Source organism: Misgurnus anguillicaudatus, chromosome 15, assembly GCF_027580225.2.
Source record: "Misgurnus anguillicaudatus chromosome 15, ASM2758022v2, whole genome shotgun sequence".
Taxonomy (NCBI): Eukaryota; Metazoa; Chordata; class Actinopteri; order Cypriniformes; family Cobitidae; genus Misgurnus; species Misgurnus anguillicaudatus.
Genome location: NC_073351.2, coordinates 19,121,068 through 19,141,485, shown reverse-complemented (window position 1 = coordinate 19,141,485; position 20,418 = coordinate 19,121,068). Strand labels below are relative to the sequence as shown.

The window sequence follows — 20,418 nt, the reverse complement described above, 5'->3', positions numbered from 1 at the left end:
GATGGTGTTGTGTGTTTGCCATGAAAATAGCCATTGGTTCTAATGTGGTGTTAAAAATAAAATAAAATCAATAAACATGTTTTTCCTGTGGTTGAACTCATGATCTGTGTGCTGCTAATGCAATTCTTTACCAGTTGAACTACAGGAACACTTATTGCAACAGTTAAGCTTTCACTACACTACTTTCTCATGAAAAAGGAAATTAAAGCTTTTTCACAGTGAATGCAATGCAGTGCTTGATAAAGTAATAAGATGTAAGATAATGGTTATCAAATCTACAACTCAAAATTAAAAACCTAGCACCTTTTCTTTAGTTTTCTTCTTGTTTGTCAGTGACATTGATGGATTAGTCAAGGTGATTAATACCTGAAACTAAATACTGTGAATTGTGTAACACTTAGGAAGTTAGGATGAATAGTGTTTGTTACCCTAAAAGTACAGCTCTGTTAATATCCCCGTGTTCAAGTAGCCTGAAATTGTTCACAGCTGCTACAGGAGACCAAATGTCATTGATGGTGAATACTGCTGTTAGAAATAACACTATTAGTGATGGTTGAACTGCGAACCATACGAGATCACTGAAGTGTATCGCTTCTTTTTGCCATGTTTTGTGCAACCATCAGCCACTTTTTGCATAACATTTTTATCAAATGTTTGAAAGTTTGAAAGCTTGAAATACATTATTGTCTAGACACCTAATTTGATGTCATAGTCTTGTTTATTGCTGATGTCTTTGATCTTTTTGGTGTTTTTTTCAGTAAGTGAATGTTTTTTCAAGACCTGTGCTCTTTTAAGCCGCATTGCATCTAGCTGATTTTGAGTGTGAACAACTCCTAAGACATACTTACCAGATTTAACATTCTTAGTAGCTCTATTCTCTAAGTGCGATGCTATTTTTAGTCTCCTGCCTTCCTGCTCCATTAATGTCACAAGTTGTAAAATACATTATTTTAAAGGTGGACTTCTGTGTTTTTCAAAGTTCTTACAGGGAAAGGATAAAAACATGGATAAATGCACTGGCTTTACTCTATAATTCACACAGGGCATTAGAAAGAGCCCTTGATTGGCACCTATTATCCATCCCCTGATGTTTAGTAGAGGCTTCAAGGAACAGTGGAACATGAAATACCCCATCATTAAAAATACATGGATGCTGATTTTGGAGAATAATGAGGCTCCGCCTTGTAATAAGGCAACTGTGGCCAAAGCTTGGACATGTGCCATAACCATGCTGAGATATCCCCCTAACAGCAGCAGCTAACACAGGGGCATTGTGGAGGCATTGAGTCTTATCTAACATTGAAGAAGATGACTTGTAGCCATGCTTTAGGACCTATAGATGTTTGAGCCCCCTGATTATCAGTTATCCTCCAGCAGCACAAACACACAATGCTGTATCGAATCCTTTTGTCAACTACAAAAGGTGCTTAGCATCCAGATGGAGTGACAGCAAGGGGCAGGAATGTTGGTTCTGGCTGGGTGGTGGTACTGCTGGGTGGTTTGATTAAAAATTCTGGCAGGTTCACAGTTTATCAAAAAACAAAAAACTCCCCTTATTTTAAAATGAATGAAAATGTTTACTTGAAAACATTGTGGTTCATTATTATTTTGAATTAAAACACAACAGCAATAAAATGGTACAATGACAGACTCGGTTATACTAAACTAAATCGAACTTTTATTAACAAACATTCTTATGCTCTTTTTGATCATCCTGTCAATCATTGTGCTGTTTCACTGTCATCACATGCCTCCCACCATTTTATAAGTATAAACAATTCCTGCTACTTTACATTGTTTTATGTAAACACGCACTAGATGGACGTATTTGACCGTTGCACTCACGGTCTTCTGCATCATCTCATACATGAGCACTGCGCTTTAAGATGCCATGTCTATATAATTTCAACTTTTATCAATGTCAGTTTCAGAACAGAGTACATATCAAAAGTGTTGCAAACTTTTTTTTACAATAGACACAGGGTTTCCCATAGAAAATGTGTTAATTAAGGTGGTAGGGCGGGAGGTTGGGGCCGTAGCAATCAAAGCGGCGGGGATGAAAAGATAATATTTTTATAAAAAACACAAATAAAACTTAATTTTGAAGAAACTATGACGAAAATGAACACATACCAGATTATTAATGAATTAAATGTTTTTATCAGATACCGCTAACGAAAATAGCTGCCTGATGAAGTGAAACTAAAGGGTTAATAAACACAAACTGAAGCAGATGTTGTAGAACGTCTGGCGAACGATGATAGATAGCGCGAAGATTGTAAAAACTGATTATTTCCCACTATTAAGTTAATTACATTATCTTAAAGGAGTGTATCTACTGTAGCATGTAAATAATGCACATAAATAACGTGAGCAAGAGCGCTCAATTATATTGAATCAACAGGCACGTGCAACCTAGCTAGCAGGTTGCTCAAACAACAAAATCAGCTAACCTACTTTAAATTTGCAAGAACTATAGACTAATACAATAACAAGCTTAAATAAACCCAAAACATAAGTCCACTTACAGTTCTCACGGACATGCGTTTTATCAACTTGCTATCCTACAGACAGTGACGGAGCACGTCTTTCATTTATGCCGTGTGGTGCTCGTGCCCGCTCGCGGCGTGAAGCGCGTCTGCGCTATTCTCCGAGATGCACTTGACAGCCTTTTGTGCAGCGAAATTATCATTTTTTTGACAACCTAGTTAAGACATGAAACACACATAATTCAACAGATTTATAGTAAAAAACATAACTAACATGCATCTATGATGTGCACTGCACATACTTACTTAAAATATACAAACACAGATACATATACAATATTTACACAGTTGTTTATTTGCGAACTTACAGTGTAGATTTAATACACTTTGTAGCTACAGCATATCCTACAGCATTTTCCACCTAGCATTTCCATATACTCAATTTTGAAGCCTCCAAATGCTCTTACCTCTTACCACTTATTACTGTGCAAGGACAAAAATAAGATTTTGCTCAAAACCTGAGCAGTTACCTGGAGAACTGCTGTTGATCTTGCAGACTGTTGTGCCCTAGAGCATAAAAGTCTAATGTATTGTAATGGCCATGTTGGCAATGTCGAGATGTGTGGCCAATGATCAACATCTTGCTATTGCGATAGGAATGTCTGTTTTTCAGCAGTGCAAGCATCTGGTGTCATATGTTGTTAACTTCAGCAGAAGAATTACAACGCTTGAAAGATCAGACGTCTGCTGAGATGGACAAGATGTTTCGAGTGCCTTTTTTTCACACTTTCATCACATTAGAATGAACAGAGGCTTAATGAGCTGTCAGCAAGCTGCTGCGACTCAGGGGGCCAACTTCTTCTATACGACTCTAAAGAGACGATCCCTCCGTGCATGTGTATCTATGTGCATGCCATCCTTTGCTTGGCAAAGGGTGAAATGGTTTACGACAGGCTATTCTTACTATGGCACTACATCCATTTCCAAACTAAACAGAATCATCTCTCTGCAAATGTTTAGATTTCAAGACCATCTGTATCTGCATGCTTGGAGCCGAAAGACATGAATGCTCCTGTGCAAAATTCATCTCTTGACTGTGCTTACTTGGAGAACAGAACCATCTCATATATATATAAAACATCAATAAGTGTGATCCTTTAATCTCATGAATCCCTGTTTGTTTAAACTGTGGCCCGACGCGTGGGAGTTCATTGGTTAAAGATGTCTTGATGGCTCTCTTCAGTAAAGATAGAGGGTTGTTTCCTGCCCGCAGTGGTATGAATCACACTGGTGTCTGTGTTTGTTGTATAAAGGCCAATTAAGTAGGAGGGATGCATTTTTTGGTTTGCATCAATGTAAGGGATGAGTCAGAATGGTTGACTAGTCTGCCAGGTGATTAGGCAATTAGTGAGGTTCATCAGTTTAACTATATCAAAGTGCCCCAAGCGTTAGATGTGTGAGGCCCCCCAAAAACTTAACAAAGGCTCCTAGATGTTTATTATTTTAATATCATTTTTGTCTTGGTAGTTAAAAAGTCAAAATTAACCATGATTTTACTACAGATTTGACATTGGTGTCACTATACCAAAAACGTAGTAAGTAACCACAAATAGCATAAAAAACTTAAAACACAACTTTAAAAAGTTCCTCCAACAAATAAGTTAACTTGAACAACATTGTAGAAATATAGTTCTCAGTCCAGTCAACAAAATATTCTTTGTTAGCAACATGCTGTGTATGTCAAAAAATGTAAATTAAGCAATTATTTCCCAGTTAAGATTCCAGAATGCATTGCAGCATGTAAAATTATGTGGTTACTATTATTGAAAGTATTACTGTTTCACACGCACGCACGCACACACACACACACACACACACACACACACACACACACACACACACACACACACACACACACACACACACACACACACACACACACACACACACACACACACACACACACACACACACACACACACACACACACATACACACACAAGCATATACATGCAAAAACTTAAATATAAACAAATGAAAGACATGAATGGAGGGATGTACAGAATATGGGTGAGAGCAGCTGTAAACAAATACGTACGAAGTACAGGCGAATGCAAATGTGAACAAATGTGTATTGGGTTATTTGGCCAATGTTTTGGCCTTTTTAAGTTGACTATACTGTACAGTCATGGAAAAAATAAGAGACCACTCCAGTTTTGCCTTCAATCATTATTTCATGTATTGTGATTTTTTCAGTCAGTGTCTGTTCCAACCAAAAGCAACAAATTCCAACAAAAGCAAACTAAGGAGTGGCAATACAGTCACCCAACTGTAATATTAAAGACTGAGACCACAATACAGTAGGACACATGAAAGATTAGGGTTATTTCCAGTGGTGGCTGGTGACTTCTCTTCCACGGAGGGTCCATGTGTTTGCATTGTCATGTGTATTGCTCAAAATTTCAAAATGTGTGTTTGTTGCATCGTGTGAACCATGTGTCTTGTCAAAATACGTGCCTGCTGCATATACGTCGAAATGGTTAATGATAAAAGTAAAAGAGATGATGTTCACTTAACAGTAAACTCCATTTACACATGAGATAAAGCGAGTATCTGGCAAACGAGAGCATCACTTTTATCATAAACTGTTTAGACCGGTGTGCAGCAGGCACTTATTTTGACAAGACAGATGAACACATGGTTCACATATTTTGACATGATGAGCCACACACATGGCGGTTTAAATACATGTTGTGACGAGCTTCGCATTGTGCGCCCTCAAAAAAGAAGTCACCGGCCGCCCCTGGTTATTTCATCAAATATTTATTTTTGAACTATTCCTAAAATACGTAAAAAATACACTGCCATTGTGTTGTTGAAAAATTTATTTGAACTTGTTTATTTATGGGAACTTGTTATATTTTGTTAGTTTGTCTGGTTTTAGTCATCCGTAAATAAACGCAAATAAAAACATTATTTTTTAATGTGGCAAAGTGTTGTTTCTTGACGTAAATGTGGGCACCGCCATCTTTGAGCTTTATTGTTTATGACTTCTGGTGAGCCACTAAAGCTAATGGTAGTCTATTACGAAGGACACAAGTGTGCCATTTTGACTGGCTGTTTAATGTTTATTATGAAATCCAAGAAGACCGACATAATTTCTGCAGTTAGGGGTTGCCATAATAGCTAATACAAACGCTGTAAATCTCTACAAAACATTTGTTTTAACCCCATGCACAAGAGCTGAATGTGTATGTGGCACACATGCACTCATGATCTGTTTTTACAAATCCATTTAGTAAAACATTTCATAGAAACTACCAGTAAACAATAAATACAATAATTGTTTAAAAACAGCTAATATTATGCTGGTAAAAATATGCTGATTTAACAGATTTATTTATTCTGCTACTATATATTATTACAGAAATGCGATTACAGTACAGAATATATGCAACATAATCTGCTTAGTTAAAGGTATAGCGGAAGATTTCCGTTTTCCGGGTGGATCATCAAGACTATTGGTCATCCCAGATGTCAATCATTCTGATTATATGTTGACGTATAACCGTCGTACGTGCTCGCCTCTAGGTTCGCTTGCTGCACATGCGCACTTTCACGTGTATGTGTGTTGTGCTACGGTTTCAACCATTCATTGAAGCTCGCGTTCTCACTGTGCTTTTTTTTCAAAATGTCTGAGGGTCGCAAGAGAAAAAGTGTCTACGAATTGTATGACAAGAAGAGAAAGGACTATAAAGAAAGAAACAAGACCAGAGTAGAGAAAGGACTATAAAGAAAGAAACAAGACCAGAGTGTTTATGGGAGACTATTTCACACACTGGCGTGAGCTAAAAGGACAGGTTGGGCTTCCCATGCGAAGTTTCTACTGGAAAGTTACATTTTGTCATGCTATTTGGAGAAATCCATTTAAAATCACTGCTAGTAAAAGTTGATGTAAGCTATGATTAGCGATGCTAGCCCTGGCATGAGTCACGAACCGCACAGACACGGTAAACATGCCGACAGCAACTTTTTGCACGCGTTTAACGGTTCTTTTAAATAATTCGGGAAAATCTTCCGCTATACCTTTAATGTTTAATAGTTCGTAATGTGTTTGAGCGTACTTTTTGTGTTTTCAATGAAAAAGCAAATACTTTAAAAAGTAAGCAAATAATTTCATAAGCTCATGTCTCCACCTGCGTAAGAAGTAATGTAATAATATTTTCATAAAACGAAAACAATAACCAATACATGGAGTAGTTTAATATGTTTATTATGGTTTGTTCAAATAACTTACAATGTGTTGAATGATACTGCTGACTGTGTCGGACTGTGAGAAGCTCTGCGTGTCGCCATAAACAAGTCCATTAAAAATTGCCATTTAAGTCTTGGTAAATTCCATGTACAAACACTCGACTGACTTTCCCATTGTAAAGATACTGGTATGTCTCTGTGCTTTTATATTTGCGCATTGAAGACCCATCACCTCTGATCAACAACACGAAATGATTGAATATATCTTTATATATCAAGCCACTTCATAAAGGCTCTCTAAGCGAATCTGCGAGACGTTAGTTATTGTTGACGTTTAAAACTGTTTTCAAACAGACGGAGCGGAGCTAACTCCTCCCCCTCCCCCTACCTTCCGTGCTTTCATAAACGCGCCCACCCACAACCCAAAATCCTTTTTGTCGTTTATTGGCTGGAATACTTTGTTTTGTTTTGTGATGCTAGGTTTGGCCACTTGTTGATATTGCCGTTTGTGATGCCTGGGCTGTCTACAGAGATCGCGTTTTTTTAAAGTTTGATCAGCAGACAGGCAGCAAGCAGATAGTGAGGAGATGTTTCCGGTATGTAACAAAAAATGTTTTATGGTCTAAAACGCTTCAATTCGCTTAGAGCGCCTTTAATTTCATCCTCGAACTGGTTCATACATGGCAAGTGTAGTAAATATTAACTGTTTAAATAATGTTTTATGCGTGCTCCCACTACACTGTTTTCTACCGGCTGGCTATTGAAACGGAAGTCTTACAACGGATAGTTGTTTGTTTAATTTTACTTAAACACACCTAGTAAATTTAGAAAAACTGAAAACATCTTGTAATGGTATCTTAATTTTTTCTGTGGCTGTATGTAAAGAAATTGTGTAACAAAGTTTTTGATTTATTTTTTAATTGCTGTAACTTCTGAGAGGCTTTTAGCATGCCGAGCTGTGCTTTAGCGTGCTAAAACGTTCAGATAACCTTTTAAATTTATTCCCCGTCAATCCTCTGCCACTATAGCCACATATAGATCCTGTCACAAAACTTCACACAATAAACTCCCAAACAGTTTTTGTTAGATTTTGATTGTCTGCTATTAAGTGTAGTATTAGCACTGTGATGTTTTTCATTCAAAGGTAAAGATATCTTTAAAAAACTGTACCCATTCAAACTGATTTCTTTTGTGTTTGCGCAGTCTCATGCTTTTCCCCAATATGTTATGCATCCTCATGTCCAACCTCCCGTTCTAGGAGTAGAGTGTTATTGTCTGTGGAGCGACAGGCATAGTTTGTGTCTTGAATTGAATGCTGTATTGCATGTTCTGACTGCAATATATCAATTATCTGATAATATTTCAAATGTCACAGTGTTATTCTGGCAGCAACCTGAATAATGTTTACGAAGATCGGAAAAATCTCCCGTGAAGCTGCACATTTTAAGGCACAAGCTGATTGCCTGTCACTTTATTACATCTGGGTGCAGATTGTGGCTGGACGTACCCTGGTTCGTACTACATTCGCTGGCCTGTCGATTAAACCAAAGCTTTCCTTATTTTTCATCAGCCAAAGTGGAAATGTAATGTCAGTTCATGGATCATTTGAAAAAGAGACTATAGTCTCAATATGATTTTTCCTGGTAAAATAAAGAATAAAAAAATTATCCTAAAAAATCTAGCAGCTCTGACAGCCAGTCAACAGGTCTTGCATAAGCCTGTGAGCTGATTTATTTTAAATTGTTTTGGTTTCTTATGAATAAGAAATATGTAAAGTTGAGACTGGCATTTCCAAAAATGATCCATAATCGAAAGTCCAAAATGAATGGGGTTTATTTTGCAAAATGGCTTTCTGACTCTACAGTAATAAACTGATGTATTAAATAAAGACACAACATTAAAGTCCTGCCCTAAATAAAATCCAGTCACAAGTGGCAGTAGATGGAGTCACTTGAGATGCATTGTAATAGCAGCTGTAAATGGCAATCTGTCCCAACTGAGCAGTTGTGTTAAAACCAGGCAAAAACAGGACGCAAGAAACATTCAACAGGCCAATCAGCATCACTGAAAAACAAAGCCTTTTTTAAAGAAAGGACTATTAAAAGCATTCACTGGACACCTGGATGCAACAAAGTTTCATTTTAATTTAAAAACAGGCACTAAATAATAAAGTACCTGACCTGTTTGGAACAAGAATAGAAAATTCATATTATGCATTCGGTTTCCAGTATTGAATTTTGTATTCTTGTTAGTCTCTCAGTTGTGTTTCTATGTAAATAGATGTGGTGCTTTGGTAAAGCGAGGGAGCAAGCATCTCATCTGGGTACATCAACAGGCACGTTCCACTTTTTTGGCTTGTCAATCACAGTAAGCTCTTGTGATGGACCATGAAATGGTGTAATTAGACAGAAGTGCAGGAAACTTCATCAAACAGAAAATCCCATCAGGCCCATCCTGCAGTATGCCGTGCAGGTAGATGGACTGTAACGAAAAATAAGGATGTCCACGTAGCAAATGTGTGCTGCTCTATTTAATTTACATTTGTGCATTTTACTGAAACCTCTTTAAAATATCTGTCATTACATTTATGCATGTGGCAGATGCTTTTATCCAGAGCGACTTGGATGAGTGGGTCCTTTGTACTGCTAATGCAATGCTCTAATAATTGAGCTGCAGGAACATTCTGCCATAAGATAAAAGTACGTATTTTAGCCATAATTGCGCAGGTCTATAGGAGGTCATTTTTTTACGTTTAAATAATTTTTCTTAATGTGCAGTAATGACAGGGTCAACTATAAGTAATCTGTTCATATTCATTGGTTGTGGAAGATAGTTTCCTACAGAATTGACAAGTACATCAAGAAATAAGTTAAGAGGAACTCTTATAAAGTTGGGTAGGTACTATGTGAGAGACAATCATAAAAAGTGACCTAAAGTGACCTCACTCCTGAATCAGCTATAGTATTGTATGTGATAGAGGTACGTTGTAATCTATAAAGTAATGCATACAGTATAATCAAGCTAATGTAAGCGAAAGCCAAACATGTGAGTGTCATTCCAGCATTGCTTACTCTTGCAGTCTAGATCGATTTATTAAAGGGATAGTTCGGCCCAAAATTATATTAAACACATGATTTACTCACCGGTAGCGCCGCCATCTTAGACTCTCCTGTATTCAGGAGAGAGTATTAGCGTAGGGTACGCACTTTTCTTAGTGACGCATTATAAAATGTGGAGGGCGGGAGCACAGAGCAGCAACAGTGTAACCTCCGTAAGTTGCGTAAAGCTCTGATCTTGAATGCGGATGCGACTAAGATGGCGGCGCTACCGGAAGGTATTTATTTTCGTTTATAAAGTTTTAAATATGGATATTTCTACAACAACACGGCGCGTATTACCCTCAGAAGACCTTTGTTTATCATCATGGAGCAGTTTGAATTTATTTTGTGAAGGATGGACGCACTTTTTTTGGACTTGAAGGTCGTGGACCCCGTAACTTCACATTTAATTAACTGAAAGATCTAAAACATTTTTTAAAATATCCGAAAATGTGTTTGTCTGAAAAACGATGACATGCAACTCGGACAGCTTGGGGGTGAGTAAATCATGGGTTTAATACCATTTTTGGCCGAACTATCCCTTTAAGGCAGTGCTGTGTTATGTCACTTGCTCAGTTGCAGATAAAAAAAAACACCCTTTGCATGTTTCATGTCATTTTGCAAGATCAGCAGCTTATTTATTTCAATCCACATGTTTAACCAAGTTTATTTACATTTTATCAAGTGGCCCTCCTAACAGAATTTAGTAGAGCAATGTATGGAAAGTTTCTTGCTTCGCTTAGACATTTAGGTTGTGTAGTAGTAGCCATACAAGGAGCTCTTCAGGTACAACATCAAATTCTGTGAAGCACCTGGGGCCGGTTGCACCAGCTGTGCGTAAGTTACAACATAGCCTAGTTACAACGTAAATGGGCACTAAATTACAACTTACGTACTACTAAATGTTTTTGCGTTGCACCATTAAACTTAGTTTAAACGTAACAATAGGTTGTAGCTAAATATTTACGGAAGCCCCTGTCCAAGAATAACGCTTGGAATAAGATGTCAGACGGATTATATTACATCGATGAGCTCGTATAAATTATGAAGAGCCGCAAGCTCGTCAACGAGTTTTCAAGAGCTGTTTAATTTTCTGTGTATCCATCAATTAAAATAAGATTTAAAATTTCTTCCTGTTTATTTTCTCCTCCATGTGTGGGATAGATATTTTCACTTAAAAGTGTAATGTTTTGAGTTAGATAAAGTTTGCTTTTAACTTTCAGTTTAGGCGAGACAAGAATGAGTTTGAATATACGTACTGTTCAGACTATTTCCTGTTTACCCATTAAAAGGCTTGTGATTGGATAAAAAAAAATAGACGTCATTTTATGCGACAACGCAATACTTTACGCAGAGCTTACGACCTACTACCTCAGTCTGCCTAAAGAACAAATGGTGCAAACGAATTAAGAAAAGAGTTAGTTATAAACAATCTAGAATTTACTAAGCCTCTAGTTAGGACTTTACGACCCAGTTTAAGTAAGAACTTACGAACGACTGGTGCAACCCTACCCAGTTCACTACATTACAACTTCCTGTACTGTTATTTGATGAGAAACACATTTTTCACGTTGCCTTTGTGTTTATAAAACTGATAATCAGGTCAAGTCAAGTAATTTTTATTTCTAAAGCACACTAAAAGCAACAAAGTTGTACTAAAGTGCTGTACATTTTAGGGGTGGCACGGTTCACAAAACCCTCGGTTCGGTTCGTATCACGGTTCTATGGTCACGGTTCTCGGTTCAGTACGGTTCTTGTTGTTATTTTTTTTAACACTCCAGAAATGTATTATCTTATTAATGTATTAATTATCCATAATTTAGGATACAGTATTAAAAAAAGTTATATCATGTAATCATGCACAAACTGAATTTGACTTTAAGCACATTATTGGGAACATCCCTGAGGAAAGCCAGCCGAGATTTTGACACACCGAGAGGGAAGACATTGATGATTTCAACATGCTTTTCATTTATTTGGCAAAAAAGAGAATGTGTATTGCCATCTACATGAACTTTGTGTGCATTTTTAGCACACAAAGATAACTTGCATTTATCAAAATGCCAACTTCAGTGTAGCTTTAAGATTTATCACTGAGAGGCTGCTTAAATAATGCAGAGTATATGTGGACGAGAGAGAAACATAACGTTTACACCTGTAATATTTAAATCCGTCTCTTTTGTCCACTTTTGACCACTTCTGTCCTGATTACTTTAAGGGGCAGTTTATGAAATAAGATCGCGCAACTTTCACACGCTAGCAAAATGAAACTACGCGGAAATCAGCCGCTTTCATTTTATCAACGAAAGGCTAAAAATAGCGCTGAATATGAAAATACGTAAAAGAGTGTTCATTACCTCAGATTAGATAAATGGTCGGAGAGAAGGCTGTCGCGTGTGGCTGTTCGAACACATTCAACCCATAGACTGCAGTTTTATCTATTGTTTTATTTCCGCTGTCATCATAGGTAACATGAAATAAAAAATGTTTCCACACACCAAACTTATACGACGCTGGCGCATCCTCCAGCTGCGGGCAGACTTTTTTTTCTCTCCCTCTTGCCATTTATACACGTAACATGACCGGCAGCACTCACTCTCCACACCAGTCACCTCTTCTTTCGCGCTGTTCGCGAAAGGGGAACACGCTATCTGAGGTCACATACAAGGCACGAGGCTACATACATTGCGCATGCCATGAACCGTTGAACCGTACGACACACACGCGCTCCGAACCGAGACAAGCGAACCGAACGGTTCGGATTTTTTTTATGAACCGTGCCACCCCTAGTACATTTAAAACAGGGCAAACATAATAATAATAAGCATCAGTAGAATCCTTGAGTTTCTGTCTTTTGGTTTAAAATAAGCCATCCTTGATGCATATGATTATCTTTTCAGACGAACACAGTCGGAATTAAATAAGAAAATGTCCTGGCTGTTCCAAGCTTTATAATGGTAGAAAATGGTGCTTCTGATTTAAAGGCTGAAAAAGTTCATCCATCCTTCACAGAAGTAATCCAGACGGCTCCAGTGGGTTAATAAAGGTCTTCTGAGGGCCTTCTTTTTTGGGCTTCAATCAGATGTGCCATTTACTACCATTATAAAGCTTGGAACAGCCAGGACATTTTCTAATACAGTATAACTCTATTTTCTAATACAGTTCAGATTGTGTTTGGCTTGAAAAAGACACTATACATTGAGGATGGCTTAAGGGTGAGTAAATCATTGGGTAATTTAATTCCATCTTTGGCTGAACTATCCCTTTAATAAGAGGTCGGTTCCTTAGTTTTAGCCCTGCCACTCTTTTGTCTTTTTCTAAGAGTGCTTAGAGGAGAGAGTAAAATTATGGCAGCAGTAGCTGAGAGTAGATAGGATGTAATTTGATAGTGATCTGTCCACCTTTTCCTGTTGGTATTGTTGTAAGAATGGTTATGGTTGAAACCAGTGACAATAGTGTTGCGGTGTTAAATGGCGACAATGATTTATGTTCTTAATTATAAAAATCTGGATCAACAGCACATGCTGCTCGTGGTTGCACTTACAACCTGGCAAAGCTTTATTTCTGTCTTAAAGAAGAGCGCTACTCACACAGATCTGAAGTAAAAATGGGCTGCTCTTGTAAGTGACTGTACAGTTTTTAAAAAAGGTAAACTTTATGTACTGCTTGGGAATATAAGCAGAGACAACATGATCTCATGGAAAGTTGTGTTATATCCAAAATTTGATCAATTTATTAATCAGCTTTTTTATGTGCCTTGAGCACAAATGTCTTTTTTGTGACACATTCGTGGCACAAATTTCTATAAATAGTTTCTCGTGTCCGTGTCATTTTATGTATTGTTTTGTCCTTTTTTTCCCCGTATTTTTAAATCATTGTCACTTGGGGTTGGGGTTAGATTTGGTTTCGGATGTTTTGGTTTCTACATGTTTTTCTTCCACTTTTAATACTATTCTCACCTGGATTTGGGGTTAAATTTGGGGTTTGGGTTAGGATGTCTAAAAATGTAGCAGAAAGTGATTCTAACCCCAACCCCAAGCGACAATGGTAAGAAAATAGAAAAAAAACTATAAAACAACAATATATAAATGCAATGCTTACGATAAAGTATTTATAGAAAAAATAGAGTGTCACGAAAAAGACATTCATGCTCAAGGCACGTAAAAAAGCTAAATTTCATGCCATGGACACAAATAAATTGATCAAATTTTGGGTGACTATAACACGACTTTATGTGAGATCAGTCTGGCAGAGAGCTTATTTCAAGCAGCTTGTGTGAACCAGTCTTGGGTGAAATCATCTGCTCATTTTTCTGTCAAGCACAACAAGACTAGCATGATAACAAAGGTAACAAAAAAGTTTTATACAAAGAGTAAACTTTGATGGCATTACCATAAGTCTTCTTGTCATGACTGACATCCTGACTGATAATAGTTAGAAATATTTAGATCTCCTCAGTCGGCTTGTAATTTTAACATAAAAGTTAATGGAGAAGACAAGCTCATCAAGCCATGAGAGAGATGCATTTGCAAGACTGAACGGGTGATTCTCACGAAAACTTGGTTTTAAAAATGTCAAGCATGAAAATGTAAAAATTGCTTAAATTTATTTTTTTCCCACCAGACATTGAAAAACAAAGTTTGGAGTAAATGGGAACATTAATTTAAAAACCTTTACTTATCATTTAACACTTTTTGTAACATAATTTAAAGAATTAGTCTTAAAAAATCTCATTACCGCAACAGTCAGAAAACATCAACACTGACATATTTTCAAAATGACATGACAAACCTGAAAGAACATAATTTGGAGATTCTGCACATGCATTTAAAATCAAAGATTTATGCTTCTATTAATTAAATTAACATTTAATAAGCATCTGTTCCGGTAATGATAATCAAAATGTCGTGTAAGCATTCTGACAAGACAATATTTCAAATTAACTGTAAAAAATGATCTTACCTGGTAGCCATCTTGAAGTAACTGGTCCATGTGCTTGGTCACTCAAAATCAAACTTTATTAAATTCTGTATGTGTGCTTAAACTGTTATCAAAAAGTGTTGCGGAGGATGAGAACATCAGGCATGGACACATCATTTTCCTAATTTTTCTTCATTATTATTATACATGAATATTCAGTAAATATTTTTTCTGTCATCTAAAGTAGTCTAGCAAAACATCCATTTATTTTTTTTCTTAATTTTTTGTGTTAATTTGATTAAATTACAACATAACGCATGTTCAAACACAGCCGGACACATTGCGGTAATGAGAATTTCAGCAGAAAATTAGATAAAATTTACAATTATAAATTCTTATGTTGAAATTACACATTGTGCAAGGTAGAACACAGTATTGTGTTAATTCTGATGCTTTTTAATGTTACTATATTACACATTTTAAAGCTAAAATCATTAGTGCCGTGGTGTTTCAATGGTTTCGTGAGAATCACCCGAACACATCAGTGGCACGAGCATGGCATATGCTTTTAGGGCAAAAAAACTCTGTGCTTTGTTTCAGTTTTATCTGTCACATTTAGAAATACAAAACACATTTAGATCACACTTTGGTAAGGCGATGATGTCATTGGTATTTTTTTCAGACCACTGAGCTTCAACATTAGTGTGTTTATGTGCTTATAAAGTCAGATAAGTTTTAATGAATTCTCTTAAGAAGGATTATGATTCAATGCAAATCCAAAGACAGAATAGCTTGTGTTGACATTTGAAAGCTCTCCAACAGGTAAACACTTTAATCTGTTTAATTCTGTTATTTTAGCTCAACTGGTTGGCATTGGCAGCACAAAGTGTCTTGGGTTTGATTCTCAGGGAACACACAAACCAAACAAATTTTTTAAAATATTGAATGCACTTTAATTTTCTTTGGATAAAATTGTCTGCCAAATGCAAAATGTATATGCAGTGTAATGAATATTGACTTGGCATTTGGATTGATTCCTCTATAAAAATGTCTAATATCATTATTTCTAAATATGTTAGACCTAATATTTAAAGTATTATTAGACAAGTCATTGTCAATATGTACCAAATAGACAATTAAGTTAATCCAAATAATTTCTATGACAATAAATCGCCAGCCAAATGATTATGTCAGCTTTGTGATTCCCACCCAAGATGTTTACATGTCTGTCTGTGTGCAGGAAGGCACAATTTTTATTTTAATAGACTTATTCATTATACACATGATTGCCAGTACTGTTATTGCAAGACCGTGTGACTCATGCAAGCAATTATACTGTATGTAACATCAGTGCACCTATTAATGCTGATAATAATGGCGTACTGACAGTTCTAATACAATTTGTCATTAATTTATAATGAGAAAATGTGCAATACAGATTATTTAATGAAAAACACGCTACCACTACAGAATCATTTCTGATTTTGCCACATTAAAAATGCATTAGGAGCTTGTGCATGGTTGACATCCCTACCCCACTGTACTTTTTTATAGGAATGTTTGTGGTCCTTTAGCTTCTTTCTATGATTCCTTCACATAAGCGCATTCAGGTCTGGTTTTACTGCATAACGTCTTGCTGTTTTAAAAATTCCTCCTCGATACACCACCTCAGGCTAAAATCTGAAGTCTTTAGATGTCTTCGTGGAAGCGCAGGCTTGTAACGCTGTGGTGTCTGCTCTCTGCTGAGATTTGTATAATAAAAAAATGATGTCGTATTCATGCTTTGCTTATTTATTTCGTACAACATGATCCCCAAAATTCTGTATTACCACATTTAAAATGCCATCACATGGAGAGGAGCAGTTGCATAAAAAGCTGGCTGCTCGGGAGGCATGATTGCAAAATCTTTAACTTGCATCAAAGATGTGATTTGACCACCAGAAGGGTAACAATGAGGTGAGCCGTCAATTGTACAGAGCCTCATCACAGAATATATGCTTTCAGTAATGAGATAGGGTACCAAATGCGCAATCTGTGGGGTTGCTAGGCAACTGCATCAGCATCACACCAGCAGCAGTCTCATGTCAAAAACGAATTGAAACCTCACTATTGAAAGGTGATGATTTGATGGTTTTATGTGATTTTAAAGTATGTTGAATAAAGGATGACCTTTGCCTCCCACTTACATGTAATGATAAAGTCACACCCAGACTATGGACTGTATGTTGTGAGCCCGTATTGTTTACCAGTATTGGCGCCAGTTCAATTGTGTGACACTTGATGTCACAAGCTTTCTGAGTGTTAAGTCACCACATGTGATCATTTTCTTGCTCTTTCTTGGTATGTAAATCTGTGATTCAGATATGAAGAGCCCATCATTAAGCTGGTGTTGCTTTGGGAACATAAGTGTATAATACAGAACTGCTCACTTGTAGCAGCAGATCAGAGCGAAGCGAATCCCGAAAAAATCTTAAAAAGTACTAAAGATAAAGTTTAATCTCTTGGTTTTGGTAGATCCATTTCATCATTTTTTTAATGATGAGATGAGCTGGCACCAAATGAAGTCTGTGAATTTATTCATTATTTCATGCATTTATTCATAATCGAATTTCCTTAACTTTCATTTTTAAAAATCTAACCATCTAATGACATTATTCATAACGTGGTTACTTTTTATATCTTTGCTTTTGAATACATTAATGCCTACTGTAGTCACATACCTGTTTTTGCCCTTTCAGCTCCTCCACAATAAGGCGTGCTGTACCGTCAGACGCTCGTCATCCTCTTCCTCATTGATTGTTGACACCAAACTCCTCTCTCCCTCTGCTGAGGGAGCACCTGCTGTTTGTACTTCTGCTGTCTGGCACATCAAAGCAGGTACATGCACTGTAAGACAATAACTATGTCCTTTTGTATTCAGAGGTAACTGGGACTTTCATTAGACTGGGGTCTCATGTTCATGCAGACCAAGCAGGGCATGACAGAAGATACTGTCCTTGGCCTTGTCTGGGACTAATATTAAAATGTTCTCTTTCAAGTAAGACGACGATTTAAAGCCAGCAAGGGTTTATTATCACCCAGCCTCTTTAGAAGGGTCCCTTTTTAAGATGGAATGAGAGAGGAATTATATAACAAATATAAAAATAAGCTCATATTTGCAAGATATAAAGCTCTCAAGTATGACAACACCATGCAATGCATGGCAAAAGAGACATCAGTGCATTACAACTAGTATGTAACATCAAAGGTGCAGTAATGTGTTGTAGTGCTGAGAGAGCCACCTGTGATGAAAATAATGGTGCCTAATCATGGTAATCTTTTTTAACAAGAGCTAACCAGGGAGTCTTTACATAATCACAAAACCTCATACAAAACCATATTATCTTTTGTGTGCTCCTGATATTTTAGTTATAGAGCCTATTTTAAAATTTACTTTTGCATATTCATATTGTATGTCTTATTTATCCACTATGTACAACAAAATGACCAACATGCTCATTACTAGTGGCAAAAGTCCTGTCTTTTCTAGATAGTTGGAATGGCTGCTAAACCTCATCCACCTCTGATGAAGAAACACAGTCAGACTGATCTTATAAGTCGCCTCAAGACACGCAAGATCCTGGGCGTTGGTGGAGAGGACGATGATGGAGAGGTGCACAGATCAAAGATCAGTTTTTATGTTGTGCTTTATTGTAAATTCAAAGTTCTCTTTGACTTGCATAGTAATTTACACACATTAGCCAGCATTCGCATGCAGTTCATGCATGTTGTCATTTTGAGTTAACTCTTTCCCCGCCAGAGGAAAAAGTTACAAAAGTATAATGCAGTGGTTTTCAAACTGGGGGCCGTGAGATGGTGCCAGGGGGGCCCCAGTTTTATGACATATATAAAATACATTAATTTATCATAAATTCCGTGTAATTAAACCTAAAAACTAAGGCTAATAACCAAAAGCTTTACTTTTTGTATAATTTAATGTTTTTATTACTAAAATGTTGAGCTTTAGCTTTTTCTTTGGGGGGCCGCGAAGGAATGCATCGTACACAAGGGGGGCCGCACGCTGAAAAAGTTTGGGACCCACTGGTATAATGCATTCCAGAATTTTTTTTCATTAAATATAGAAACATACAATATATCAAATATAAAAACAGCCCATTTGCTTTCAAATAAAAAAGTTTCATCCTAAATTAATTTGTTCTCATTTTATTACCTCTCAAATATGGGTAGGTTTCTTTTTAAAAAAACATTTTGAGCAAAAGGCTGAGATAATAAAAAATTTTGAGTTAGAGATGTTAGAGATCTTCTTTTTTTTGAAGCGCATGATGCGAAGTTCGTCACAACATGTATGTAGCTTGTCATGTGTGTGGTTTGTCATTTCAAAGTGTGTGTTCTGCGCTTTGGGGGATTGTGTGTGCGTCGCGTGTCATGCCAAAGTAGGTGCCTGATGCCTTGAACTTGAAAGGAGACGCTCGCGTGTGCCAAATACTCGCACAATCTCATGCGTAATCAGAGTTTACAGTTAAGGGAGTGTCTTGCGTGTATTTGGGAGACGTGAGTGTCTCTTTTATCATAAACGGTTTTGACTCGTCTCCAGCGGGCACTTGTTTTGGCAGAACACGTGGCGCACGCAGGATCTCTCCACATGCATGACACGTATTTTGGAAAAGGGAACCACACACGTGACAATCCGAACACTTATTTTGAATTAGCGCATCCTCGGAAAAGCAGTCACGAGCCGCCACTGATGTTGCACCTGTATGACATTTTTTGCAACACTGTTTTATAAGGTTTACTTGCTATATGAAAAGCTCAGATGCAAAACCTACTTGGTGTGTCTGACATGTTTTCTTGTAAATTAGCATTTTTATCAGATTTTGCCAACAAACTGGCATTTCTAAAAGGCCTGAGGCCTTTTGATGAACGCATAATACATGTAGAAAGTATTTGGTTAATATCATAATCTCATTTAGGACGGATGTTGTGTTTAGCGGCTCTGCGTCTGAGCTCCTCATGCTGTTTTCTGTCTTTTCTTTCAATGCCTTAGAGGCTTTTTTGTCTCTCTTGTTTCTAATATTTACAGTGCATTAAATCAAATATGTGAAACATGTATTTGTGCTTATCTGAGGCTGTTTGTTCTTGCCACAAGTGACTAAAAATTGCTGCTCTGGGTTGTTAGAGACAAAGACAGAGTCTTATGCAAGCAGAAATAAATGAGGAAAGCACTTAAAGGGATACTTCACCGATTTAGCATTCAGCTTTGTATCTGTAGAAACCCGGCAGTATTACTGAATGACCATGTTTCCCTCCATCATTTCCCCCTGAGAGGAGAGATATCTGCATTTTGGTTCTGCAAAAAAGTCCTCCGATGATGCAAAAATCGTCATATTACATCATTGGAGGACTTTTTTGCAGAACCAAAATGCAGATATCTCTCCTCTCAGAGGGAAATGAGGGAGGGAAACATGGTCATTCAGTAATACTGCCGGGTTTCTACAGATACAAAGCTGAATGCTAAATCGGTGAAGTATCCCTTTAATGTCACTTTTCACTCTTCAGCTGCACACCCACAGGAAAGCAAGTGTGTCTTGGTGAAACGGCTGTTGTTGTGTCCAAAAGTTTTGAGTTTCCTGTTTAGTAACTGAAGGGACTTGATTTGT

General features: G+C 37.1%; 1 protein-coding gene across 2 annotated transcripts in view; it reads left to right on the top strand.

Annotated features, from left to right (window-relative positions):
* The window catches only part of tp53i11b (tumor protein p53 inducible protein 11b), a 58,156-nt gene that overhangs the window by 16,327 nt on the left and 21,411 nt on the right, over positions 1-20,418 (top strand). Inside the window, exons 2-3 of one of the 2 annotated variants that reach the window (XM_073853541.1) lie at positions 17,500-17,638; positions 18,276-18,434. In XM_073853541.1, the coding sequence (XP_073709642.1) occupies positions 18,300-18,434 (135 nt within the window). In that variant the 5' untranslated portion in view covers positions 17,500-17,638; positions 18,276-18,299. The remainder of the gene's footprint in view (positions 1-17,499; positions 17,639-18,275; positions 18,435-20,418) is intronic. The other variant, XM_073853540.1, reaches the window with a different exon arrangement.